The sequence below is a fragment of the Saccostrea echinata genome, unplaced genomic scaffold (assembly GCF_033153115.1).
Source record: "Saccostrea echinata isolate AGI-Se365-2 ecotype Australia unplaced genomic scaffold, CSIRO_AGI_Sech_v1 ptg000025l, whole genome shotgun sequence".
Taxonomy (NCBI): domain Eukaryota; kingdom Metazoa; phylum Mollusca; class Bivalvia; order Ostreida; family Ostreidae; genus Saccostrea; species Saccostrea echinata.
The window spans coordinates 12491912-12505211 of NW_026889774.1; the positions used below are offsets into that span (position 1 = coordinate 12491912).

A 13300-nucleotide genomic window follows, 5' to 3' on the forward strand; every position below is an offset into this window, starting at 1 on the left:
AATCAAGGGTGAGGACAACTCTAGTTTTATATTGCTTTATTATCATTATTTTTATTTAGTTCTTATTATTTTCCCCCACAAGAATCCAGATTTATCGATACATCAATCTTCGTGGAAAAACTTTACAAATTTCGCCCAAAACTTTCCAAAGTTGCACATGAATATTGAGTTATTTCACAATAAAATGATGAATTATCAATTAATTTATGACTTCTTTTTTTCATTTCATGTAAACTTTTGTGGAAAAAACTTTCAAATGTTGATTTCTGATTAGTTTTTAAAATTTAATAAGAATCTCCAGGTATTTACTAAAAGACAGCAAAGTATTTTTCAAATGGTTTATTACAAGCTGAGTGCTACATAGTAATTTTACACTTTTCTTGGAAGATAATCTTGTGGAGACGGCACTCTGTGATGAACAAAAAAAAATTGAAATAAAAAAAAAATAACCTTTCCCAGTTCAAAATAAAGTTGATGAACGTGCTTTTCATTTCCTTTGCAATTGTAATCTCTGAATTGTTGAAATGTCAGCATGAAGGAATTTTTATCCCCTCACCTGCTGAATTATTATTAATTAATTAAAAGACATGCTTCACGGCCAGTGATAATCGTGTAACAAATGTGTTTTGTAATATCTGTGACGAAGACATGGTTTCATGAAGTAGAACATGATGTATATTCCCACCCTACCTAACCTTGTAACCTAGCCTTAGAGTTATTCATTCACTAATACATGTACATGTATTATTAAGAGGGTTTTGTGACGTCATTACATTGTCCAGATTGATGAGTGACACAGTTAACGAAGAATTTGCAGGATCGTCTTCCCATCCCCACCCCCTATCTCTCTCTCTCTCTCACTCATATATTATTGCAGCTTATAAAGCATGCATGTAAAAAAAATTTCAGGTAATTCCTTTTCCTTTGAGGCAAAAATATTCCAGACTGCCGCCCTTTTAGACGGAAGAACGCAGAAAATCTTTATGTGGTGATAGCAGTGATTAACACCATTGTCATTATTTGAAGTTAATTTCCAATTCACACAGGAACCAATGTTATTGCACTTTCTTCGTTGTAAAAGTCTCTCAGACATTGAGGGAATGATAGAAAAAAAAAACGCTCTCATTTTTACAGCCTAGTGATGTGTTCTTATTGGAAGTTTGAATTATTAAAGGCGCGCAATATAAGAGGAAAAATTACATGACAAAATACTACGAAGACCTCACACTTAGAATTTGACTATTTGAGATTAAATAAAGAGGGATATCTACCCACTACCTGGTCACTGCCATGTTTTGATTTTGTTATTATATTTTTTAAATTTACTTTTCAAGTTTTGTATCTACTAGTACATTTAGCCAGTTAAAACCTAATGACATTATATAATTTATAAAATTTATACTAAATTAATATTTTAATATTTACAATTTTCTTTTCAACAGATTACCGTGACAGTATAATATAATTTTGCAAATTACCAATGATAAGGTAAATAAATTTACGAGTTTCATTTTCATTGAAAAAGCAGCTGTTTATGATGTTAAAAAGCCTGGACTTTAATTTACCTTCGGGAATGATTGTAATAAGTGTTGAAAAGTCTTTACGTTTTGATGTATTGATTTTGGTAACATTTTATGATTTCAGATTTTCTAAAGTTGCTTGGAGTTTTAAAGTGTTCACATCTGATTAAAGCCCAGTTTACACGCTCTGCTTTTGCAGCTGCTTTGAAGCAGAGCTGCAAAAGAAGAGCGTGTAAACAAGGGTTTAATTGCACTGCATGCCTGCAAGCAGACAAAGAACAAGTTCTATTTTAGTCTGCAAAGCAGATATGAAATTATATGGTTAAAAAGTGAGAGCAGGCATGGTTAGCAGATGGTAGGAACTCTCTGTCTGCTTTGCAGAGTAAAGTGAAAAGCAAAAAGCAGAGCGTGAAAACCGGGCTTAACACCACTTATCGAATATATTGTTGTACAGTACTCCTGTTGTACAGTTTTTCCTTCACTGCTGTATATATTTTAGTGTGAAGTAAATAAAGACTTGGTAAAACATTAACTGGAACCAGCTATGTAACTTTGTCTGTAAAGAGTTTTATGTAGCTTAGGAATTCAGTATAAGTATGGTGATTCAAATTCAGTTCGATTGCTGAGAATATTACATATATTGTAAACTGACTTATGATTTTAAAGAATTTCTTCCTAAGAAAAGGAGCTATGGGTATAAGTTGGATTATCATTGGTTATTCCAATGTTAAAGTAGTCTTTTCTAACTTTTAAGTTGGTTCCTAGTTTAATGTTGGCTTTTCCAACCATAATCTTTAAGGTAACTTTAAAGTTGGTGATTGTGTTACGGTTTTAGAATTCAGAAAATTTTAAGCTAACTATAACAATCTAACAGGGGCCCTTTCACAAACGAACTTAGACTAAGACCAAAATTTAATTCTGCATATAACTTTCTAATTAAAATTATATTGAAAATGGTTTTAATCTTTATAAAAGGAATGTAGTACTTTAAAGATATTTTTACACTAGCAATTTTAAACAGAATCGATAATTTTGCAAAATCTAGATTGTTATAGTTAGATTTAAATTCTCTGAATTCTAAAACTTTAACGTAACAATTGTACCTTTAAAATTGGTTAAACCAACCATAAGTTCGCTTTTCTAACTCTAATATTAGCTTTTAAAACTTTATTTTTGGAAAAGCTAACTCTCTGAAGCTGAAATTACCAACTTTGAAATTGGTATAACCAACATTAAATAGGAAATTACCAACTTTAAAGTATCAACTCTCAAGAAAGAAAAGTCAATTCTAAAGTTGGATTAACCAACTTTTAAAGTTGCAAAAGCCAAGACTAATGTTGATATAGCCAATTTAATGTTAGAATTACAAAGAGAGAAAAAAATATTACGTGGCACTAATGCGCCTCTTTACTGCTTAGTTTAAATACTCAGCATTAATTAAGAGGTGGTATAAAGGCAGTCTAAAAAGAATAAACATAGGAGTCACTTTCCCTATATACATGTAGGTAATATGATGTATATGAGGTAATAAAGTACATAGACTTTGTTTTGGGAAGGTAATAGATAATTTCACTTATCATAACAAGCTAACTCTCTGTATGTTAGTGTCTCCCTGTAAAGAAATATATATATCTTTTTGTTGCAGGCTCGTAGAAAGCAATTTCAGTTCGGGGGGGGGGGGGCACAGCCATAAGTTTTCAGTAAGGGGGGGGGGTGCACTATCAACTACCAAAATTCCTTGACAAGCCAAAAAAAAGGTCGTCAGACGTTTTTATTGAGGGGGCACAAGCATATAGTAGCTATGTTTTCTATAGTAATATATATATTAGTGTAATATTAGTATTATATATATATATATATATATATATATATATATATATATATATATATATATATATATCTGCATGCCCCCCCCCCCAATAATTTTGCCGATATATCCCCCCCCCCTCCTACGGCCATGCGTTGGTATAACATTATGTCGATCTTTTTATAACGATCTATTTTTTTTCTCTCAAATAACGAGTAAGTTTTGTCATGATAACAATTTCATATCTTATAACAGTGAGTTAAGATATCTCGTTAACGAATAATGTTCTGATATGGAATTGTTTTCTTAGAACAAGTTATTTATCTTATTAACGAGGAAACTTGAATGTTTTAACAGGGCAACTACTTTGACGTCACTGATTTTTGTGGGAGTTTAATTTTCGTTGTTTTCATGGTATGGAGAGACCCAAAAATCAAACGAAATGTAAAAATTCAAATATATAACAACTCAGAGCATTTCTTTAACTTTGAAATAAAATCCCCACGAACATTTTTTTTTCTCAAACCACAAAACTTTGACTCCATGAAAACCTATTTTACAGTAACTCGTTATTACAAATTTGAAGGTGATTACATTCAGATGCAATTAAAAACCTACGTTCGGGCATTACTGTATTAATTATGACAACATCTAGTTTAAAAAGTTATAACGAGTTACTTTTTATAACAAAATAGCTAAAATTAATTACAATCAGATAGTTGTCTCGTTTTAATGACTTAAAATATTTTTAATCGCGAAATATGAGTCAATCGAGCTTTTTTTATAAACAGAGTTCGAGGTAAAATATTACAGACAGACCCTCTCCCTTAAAAAAAATTGAAATCAGTATATGCCGAAATTGTATATAAACTGTAAGTTACGGCAGCAGCATTCCCAATGATAAGGAAAAAAATACGAAAATATAGTTCTTGATCAGTCCTCTATAGCTAAACTGGATTTTCTGGCGGAAAACCTAGCATAAAGTGTTTAAAGAGCATTACTATTAAAGATTTTCATCATCAAAAAAGTAAATTAAGTGTACTGTGATGCATAAATTATTCATAATTTCTCAATATATTGACTAAGTCAGGGTTTCTTTGTAGATGTTGTAGAGTTCAAGATTGGAATTATTAAAAAAGTACTTCTTAATCAATTTATTAGAATGCTCTAAATAGTGTTGTATTTGGAGTTACACAATTTTTATTCACCTAAATTTTCCCGATCTTTACAACAGCAGACGAAGACAGATAGCGATAATAAAACATTATGCACCTTGACAATACGGAACTGATTTTGGGAGAAGAATTAATTAAGCTAATATCATCCATCTTGATGTTTACTGATAGTGTACCGCCATTAAAGGTCAAACACAGGTCATTCTACTTTATGCTTCTTGTAATTCAACCAAGTAAAATAAAACATTAAAGAATTTGAACACAATTCAAAATATTTCAAATCTTGTTTTAATTTTATGTTGACTAAATTCGGTTGTGTTATTATCAAAAGAATATTTTTTTTATTTTTTAAGATTTTATTTTTATGTGCAGTTAGAGTTACCATAGAAACAAGGTCATTTTAAACCCATCTTCAAGAAGTATTAATTATAGAATTTTTAAATCCAATTTTGAGTGACATGACAAATATTTAACAATGTATTCTTTCTCTAGCTTGATTTTTTCCCACAAGGCCATTCCAATTTTTTTCTCTGTTTAGCTTCCACCCATCTTTCAAAAACCTAACTACCTATTCGCAAAAAAACACACAAGCCCAAAAATAAAACAGAGACTTAAAAGTCATAAAAATGACGTCATTCAAACGGTTTGATTTCATTAATCTATTTTTCTAGAACAAAGATCTATTCTTTAGCAAAATCGAGGTATTAAATGCTTAAAATACACCTAAAATGACATATTATACACAAATATTTAGAGAGTTTGTCAGAATTCAAAGATTTCGACCAAAATGTTCAATTTCAGGACTCCTGATTTTGTTTTTTTGTTGTTTTTTTTTCTGTTATGGGGTTTCTAAAAACAAGGCGCAACGCGGACGCTAAACATAGAAAAAACTTGGACTGGCCCAACTTTGCAAAAGAGTTTTTAGATACACAATATTCAATTTGTATTGTTTAAATGATATTGTTGACGTTGTGATTGTAGGGAGATAGATAAAATACTGACCTAATACACCCTTTTGGATGCACATTATGTTAAATTCTGCTCTAAAACATTGATACTTGAAGTTTTCTAAGTTGTCGTAAATAAATATCATTTTTAAAAGTTGTGCCAGAAGTAGATTCTACAACGTCAACAAAGAACATATTTTTGTATAGCCAAATCCCAGCGTAAGAGAAAAAAAATGTTGAGTACCACCTAAGTCACTTGGCAGCTACATGTCATTGTGTATGTTGCAGTCAAAGCATTTTGACCCAAAGTGTTCATGTTAAACACAAGGTAGTTGCTTTGCTTGGTTTGTTACACGTAAACAATTAACAGTTCTCCTTTAACCTCATAGACACGAGACGAAACGCTAATAGAAATGATCTAGGTAATAGGCGACATTCTATTCATACAATATATTTTTCTATGGGCCCTAATTCTTGGATTTGATTTGACGAATTTAATCTGTAATAACAAATTTTAAAAATTTTTTTAAACGAATTTAATTTGCTATTATAACAAGTTCTAGAATTTGTTTAAACAAATTTAGTCTGTTAAAACAAATTTTTGAATTCGTTATATCGAATTCAAAAATTGTTATAACGAATTAAATTCGTTATAACGAATTCGACTATTCGTTACATCGAATTCAAAAATATTTTTGATAGGCTTCCTTAAGAATTCAATCAAACGCATTTAATTAGTTATAACATGTTTAAAAATTCGTTTATACGTATTCAATTTGTGAAAACAAATGTTGGAAATCATTTAAATGAATTTAATCTGCCTTTAAAGATTTCAAATTCGTAATAACGAATTTAACAAATCTGTAATAACAAATTTAATTCGATATACCGAATTCAAATAATTGTTACATGTAAATTCTGTAGGAGGAGTTATCAGGACAAATTGGCAGCCGCCTGTCCGCCATTTTCATCATTTCAATAACCGGATTTTTTCTACAGAAAACGGTTAAAAATGAATTATAACCTAATATTTCAATCTATTTTTGAGAATTGTAAGAATTTTTCGCCATGTTAACAATTACAAGTATCTAAAGAGTTTCAATCTAAATGTGTGCAAATACATGTATAAATTTACAATTAAAAACCCTCTCTACACTGTACATTAAAGAGTTCTGATTCTATGGTATTTTTCTGCAGTTAAAGTGATCTGCCCTTAGATCTAAATTCTAAAAAATAGAAATTTACAGTAAATTACTCAATTTGTAATCAATTTAGGTATTCTTAACATTTTAAAAGGCCAAGATAAATTAACTGAACATGTTATTTACATGTATTTTCTCTATGGAAGTAAACGAAAGTGATTTCTATTCACTGATACTGTGTTGTGTTTAAACATTTTTCCTGGGGGTAAATGCCAGGTACCATATAGTGAAAATTAAATAGATAAGCTCAATATTAACACCTTTATACAATATATTTTTCTCAATGTCCAAAAAACATTTTGCACTGGTGTAGAGAGGGTCCTTCACCTACCACATCCTGTGATTTAAGAATACACTCTCCAGCCTGTCAATATTTTGGGCTTGAAATGTTTTCATTAAAGAGGGACATATGACACTCTTAACCATTTATCACCATCTTAAGAGGCCAGTGACTGCTCCTAATAAGTTTTATTGAACTAATTAAAATTCCAAGACACCGATGTCAGTTGCACTCCAAAACAATGTTTTTATATTAATTCTTGTACTTTTGGACATTTCAATTTGTGTCAACTTGTTTTTCGTGATCAATTTTACTTGCGTATAGCCGACTCCCACCAAGATAAGTTCAATGTGCCAGAAATTCAATGGTTCTAGAATTCCTAAGGTTGTCAAACGTAGAATATTTGCGTCTTCAAAAAATTAAATATAATTTTCTGGTACTGTTGATTTCCAAGGAGAGAAAAAAATAAGACGCAAAAGGTATGAATATTCACATTAAGGAAACTATCAGCAGAAAAATTCGAACCGCAATATTTAATGTGTTCTGTAGATTAAAATCATCTCGTTATGAATTAAAAAAAAAGAAAAAGGATGAAAGGCATTTTTTTCTTCAAATAATTACTTTGCAAGCGAGAAAAACTGATGACTTTGGTTTTTATGACTTGAATACTTTCAACCCTTTAAGAATAATTTCAAAAGTAAATCCCGTGCATAAATATACAGATTTTCCGGTATTTCTGGTACAGGTACACGCAAAACAAACCAAAAACAACTGTATAGATGACGTACATTTTATTAGATTTACAAATAAACAACTGCTGAATGGAACATACCTACACGAAATATAACAGTTATTGTTAAACATTAGTTATACTTGGTCATAAACTTGATAAGAAGTGTTTTGTTAGAAATTCAATTCTTTTTTATGGCGTCAAGAATTCCAACTTTATTAAGTGTTTTTCCTTCGTTATACACAAAATGTCGTGTTTCCTGGTAGTAAGCTAGATAGGATATTCACTAAATCAATCATACTTTCTGGACCATTCAAAATCTTCAATAATTTTTCATTAAGGAAATCTTAACATTAACACTTTTTTTCACATAATTAGTGGCATTCCTGGCGTCATGATATTATTATGGGCCACAATTCTTTCAATACGTCAAAATAAAAAAGATGAAACGAAAACACATTTTCAAATCAATTATCGTTATAACTTGTGTGTTATCAGGAAATACCAAGAAATCGTCTGATTTTCTAATAACCTATTTATTCTGGTCAAAAGGTTTGCAAATTAATAATTAGTACAGCATAGGGAAAATTTAACATAATGAGAACATCGGGCTATTTTGCACATCATATTCAAATTTTAGAGCAATATTTTTTACCAGTATTGGATTTAAACCAACTTCAATAGATATCAATATGTCAGATTTAGACAAAACCATATTTCTTTCAGTAAATTTCCCAAGACAAACCGGAAAATTCATATACTCAGCATATACTTACAGTCTATTATATATAATAAACGCAATATCACTGTATTCTTATTAAATGTTATATTGTTAAAAGTGACTTATAGGCCCGATGGGCCGGGTGTTTAAATTCATCTTATTTGTATTTTTGCTGTTGTACATGTAATTGTACGTAACACATGTCACTATAATAAACCATTTACTTACTTACTCATGAACTTATTTCAAAGTAATTTTGGGAATAATGAAGAGCACAAAAAATCATTAAAAAAATATGTCATGTCATTTATAACCAGGAATTCTCAGACATGACCATACTTCACATGGCCGTAAAATCGGGGGGGGGGGGGGGCGCCCCCCCCCCCTAATTTTGCCGATATATAGACTACTATAGTAAACATAGATACTATATGCTTGTGCCCCTCAATTAAAACGCCTGATGACCTTTTTTTTTTTTGCTTGTCGGGAAAGAAGTAGGTTCACTTTATGCATAAAATGGCCCTGTGGATATACCAATTTATTGACTAATACCTTATGTTCCATTTTAAACATCAAGATAAAGTAGAGACTTAGTGCTTTCATTTCCTATTAAATTTTTTTCTCCTTAAAGTGAAGGTCTTGGAAAACAAGCTTTATGGAATTGCAATCTTCTTGAATTTTAAGGAAGACAGGTATATTTAAATACTTTCAGAGAAGAAAAATTCTTGAATTTTAAGGAAGACAGGTATATTTAAATACTTTCAGAGAAGAAAAATAATATGAGCGCACCTCTGATCTAAAAAATAAGACATGTTTTGCAATTCTCAGAAACGGTTCTATCAGTAAATAATTGCATATTTTAGATCAGAGATTGCGCTCTATATTAAATATCGAAAAATATCTTTAAAAATTGGCTGTTTTTGTGGAATTGTTCAGGATATGAGGAAAATGACGCATTTCATGACGTCATAATGCATTGACTAGCCAGAAAATTACGTCATTTTTGGTAGATTTGCAATCACCAAATGTCTAAATGAAATTTAATGCATTGTCAACTAAAACTAAGCAGTTTCAGTTTTTCAGAAATTCACAGGGCCAAAAAAGGCCCTAAGTGAACCTTGTTCTTTCTGGTAGTGTCCCTCAACTGTCAACTGAAAATGCATGGCTGTACCCCCCCCCCCCCCCCCCCCCCCCGAAAAAAAAAACTGGATCTGCTTCCTACGGGCCTGCTTCAGAACGTACCCAGTTACATCAGAACTAAGTGAAAATTTACTCTTCATTTGTAATTGCAGAAACTGCATTCTTATTAAGAAAAAAAATGAACTTGAAATATACATCACGAACAAATTTAAAAGACCCAGATGACATGAAAAAAAAAAAAAGATGACATGAAAAAAAAAAAAACATTCAAGATTTTATGTTTTATTTTTAGCAGACAAATCACTTTTGTTGTCCATTTCAATTTCCAGAGATCCATCTTCCAAATATCTTTTAACCTCTTCTCCTTTTTCTGCCAAGATTTCCTCTATATTTCTGAAAGTAAATCAAAGGCGGTACATGTAAGACTAAAAATATATTTTAAGTACAGAAATTGTTTTGGATTGGCATTCTTACTCTTAGTGAAACTAGCTAAAATGTAAAAGGTGCAGTTAACAAAAAGTTATCAATTTCATAAGCACAAATTTTCAAAAAATAAACAATTTATAAATAGGATGCTTAAAGTGTACCTGTAAGGCTTAAAATTTGTTTATATTATGTAAATTTTAAAATTCTCTTATGTTCTCATCCCAGCTGAATATGAGTTGCTTCCAGTAGTGAAAATTTCAGACAGTGGAAAATTTCTACAGGATGTGATGGGAAAAACTGGCAGAGGGGAAAAAGTTTTAGATATACATGTATATTAAAAAAGCAAAGCATAAGAAAATTAAATTATAAAATTAGAACTATATATCTTTCCGTTTTCAGTTGACCAAAAGTGATAAAAGAATTAGAAAGACTACATGAAAAATTTGTTTTGATAGGGCTCATCATGCATCATGTTTTATATTATATTTGCATGATTTTAATTCTACAACTGTTAATTCAACTTATACTCAAAGTTCCCTTTCAAAGGATGAAATACTTCAAAATCAAGAGTTATCTACTACCAAAATTAAACTGCCATATTGGTAGAGGAAAGTGTCCTGTTCTAAAAAGCTTAATAAAAGTTTCCTTGCGTACAGTTCACAAGTATTTTTAAAAACTACGATCTTTCCCTGATCGATTGATTATCTTAGAGTGTTAACTGTTACACTCAAGAAAAATTAAAACGAAACAAAAGAAAATGTGAGGTAGCAAAAATTCTCTGTTTTGATTCTTCCCTTGTGGATTTTATAGTATAGGAGTGATCAAATTAAAAGAACACAAATAAGTCGTGACGATCCCCTGTGGTATATGGGTGGCATTCTACATGTGTAACTGTGACGAGGGCCTGTCACCAGGCACAGTTACATTATTCTAAACAGGGACCTATATACTTGTCTAGTATATAGGTCCCTAATCTAAACAGGATTAAGTGAGTTAAATATGTTTCAAGAAAGATTATTCTTTTTGCCAAAATCCTGAATTTTACCTTCCTTTGACATGCTTGAACCAGCCAATATTGTCAGCAATGAGGTGATTGTTCTGACATCCCTCACACTTAATGATAACAACACCTTTAGTGTATGCAGTCCTAGAAAATGTTTTAGAAGTCCTTCTATCACACACTTTACAAGTAAATTGTATTGCCATTAACTGTTTTAATTGTCCTAAGGGTGTGTTTGAGTCTGTGCTGTCTGACGACATCCATCTTGCGAAGAAATTTCGTGAACATTCAATTGAAGGAACAGGTCTGAGACGATTGATACAAGTACGTTGTATGGTCGACACATTTGTATAATTGGTAATAGGAGAAAACTGGCGATAAAAGTTTTTCCTTGGAAGAAATGTTCTTGACGCAATTAAAAGAAGATTCCTATTCATTTCATCAACTCGACAACTCAACTGTACAACACCGTCATGAATACGCAAAATTTAAGCTACTTTCACTTTTCAATTATTTGAATGTCGATCCCGATCACACAAACAGAGCAATTTGAGAAGGAAATATTTCCATCAGAATAATATCATAAAAAAATTGTCTAAAAAGTTAAGTTTAAGCTAGTAAAGAGATCTTTTGGGGGAAAGTAAAGAAAAATATCCGTGAGGAATTTTTTGTAAATGTTAATTTTTGAAAATAAATAGTCCATCTAAATAATGTAGTCTTTTCCGAAAATTCTTATTTTACAGGTGGATGTAGATAAACACAAGTCAAATTCTACTGAGAGTTTCTAAATAGTGCAATTTTGCTCATGTAAAAATGAAAAGATATTCAAATTAATAAAATTAATCAATTATAACTTGAGGACACAGAAATCAAATAAGACAATGTATTATTTTGTAGAAAATAATGTTGCCAGCATACTCACACGTGCAAAGTTTTGTAACTTAATCATTGAATGAAGTAAGTATAACCAAAATTAAGTCATTGATGTCATATGTTCATAGTTGATTATGCTGCACATTTTTAAGTCCTCCGTCAAAAAGTCATCTTAGAGTCAGAAGTTCATTTTTTTTTTCTCTCTGTAAAGAAGAAAACATTGGAACAAGTACATGTATGTGTATTAGGAAAGCAGATTAAAGTAAAAATTTTGACTTAAAATTCTTTACACAAATTACATAAGGCATTGCACTGGTATCATGGAGTACATTAAATATGGCCCTCCTGCTTTTCATCGGGAGATGAATGATGGATTGTTGTTCTAAATTGTAAAACTTTTTTGTCCAAAATATACCTGATACGCGAAACATTGGCATACATATTTCAACCTCAAAGTTGGTTTTAAAAACTCTGTAACAATTTTTCTCTTGAAGATGATGAAGATCACCATCCCACATAAATCTTCTGAATGTTTGACGTTGCAATAATCCAATTTACATTAAACAAGTTTGATACCATAATGGCATTATATTACAAATGCCAGAACTGTTTAAAACTAAAGTGTTCCATGCAAGGCATGTGTCGCCTGGTATAATATCATTAAAGACATAAATAAAACTAAGTTGTGTTTGTCTTTAGTTATTTTTTTTAAAAAATATTATGATAGCATTATTATAGTTAAAGGAAAGAAAAAAAATCCACGGATAGTAAGACAACCATGAATATTGTAATACCTTTAAAAACCACTTCCTTTATAAATCTAAACCTAAAAAGTCTAACATTTCAAAAGTGTTACTGAGCGGTCCATTGTTGTCCAATATGTTGGTCGTTAGACCGCTGAGTGAGATATTGGACCTGTCGATGAGATGCTGGACCGCTGTGACATTTTTGTTATGGAAGGAATCAGTTAGATCTTATTAATTATTGCAAACAGGAAAACCAGCACAAAAATAATAAAAAAGTAAAACGTAAAAAAATACATTCATTTTCTGAGTTCTCGGGCAAAATGCATTTTGTCGACCCCTCGAACCAAACCGTTTGCCTTTAGCCTAGCGGCTTCAGGCAAACAGTTTGGTTCTTGGGTCAGACTTGACGCATATTGTCCTCGAACCCAGTCTTAATGTATAATATTTATCGTAAAAGTTACAGTCAATATAAATCTAAGTCAAAATGACTATTAATAAAAATAAAAACCACAACTACTATTTTTGTTTCTTTTTCCTCAAGTGGGAGTCGTGGTACAAGCCACTGTATCGTGTTTTTTTGAAATGCTAATGGTACATGTACTTAGGCTAGCTAACTATTTTTTATAATCCATATAGTTGAAATAAAAATTCTTGAGATTATACGGATATAGATTTAAGGAAGGATACAGGTACAAGCATGATTTATTTCTGCGAGTTATACAGCCATACTGAT

The 13300-nt window shown here is 31.0% G+C and overlaps 1 protein-coding gene across 1 annotated transcript; it reads right to left on the reverse strand.

Moving 5' to 3' along the window:
- Positions 1–9788: 9788 nt before the first annotated feature.
- Positions 9789–11410, reverse strand: LOC133192632 (DNL-type zinc finger protein-like). The gene is made up of 2 exons (XM_061328629.1): positions 10994–11410; positions 9789–9915 (listed from the first exon to the last, which is right to left on the reverse strand). Exons 1-2 carry the CDS (start codon positions 11383–11385, stop codon positions 9798–9800), a joined length of 510 nt encoding a protein of 169 aa, XP_061184613.1. The 5' UTR covers positions 11386–11410; the 3' UTR covers positions 9789–9797.
- Positions 11411–13300: the final 1890 nt, after the last annotated feature.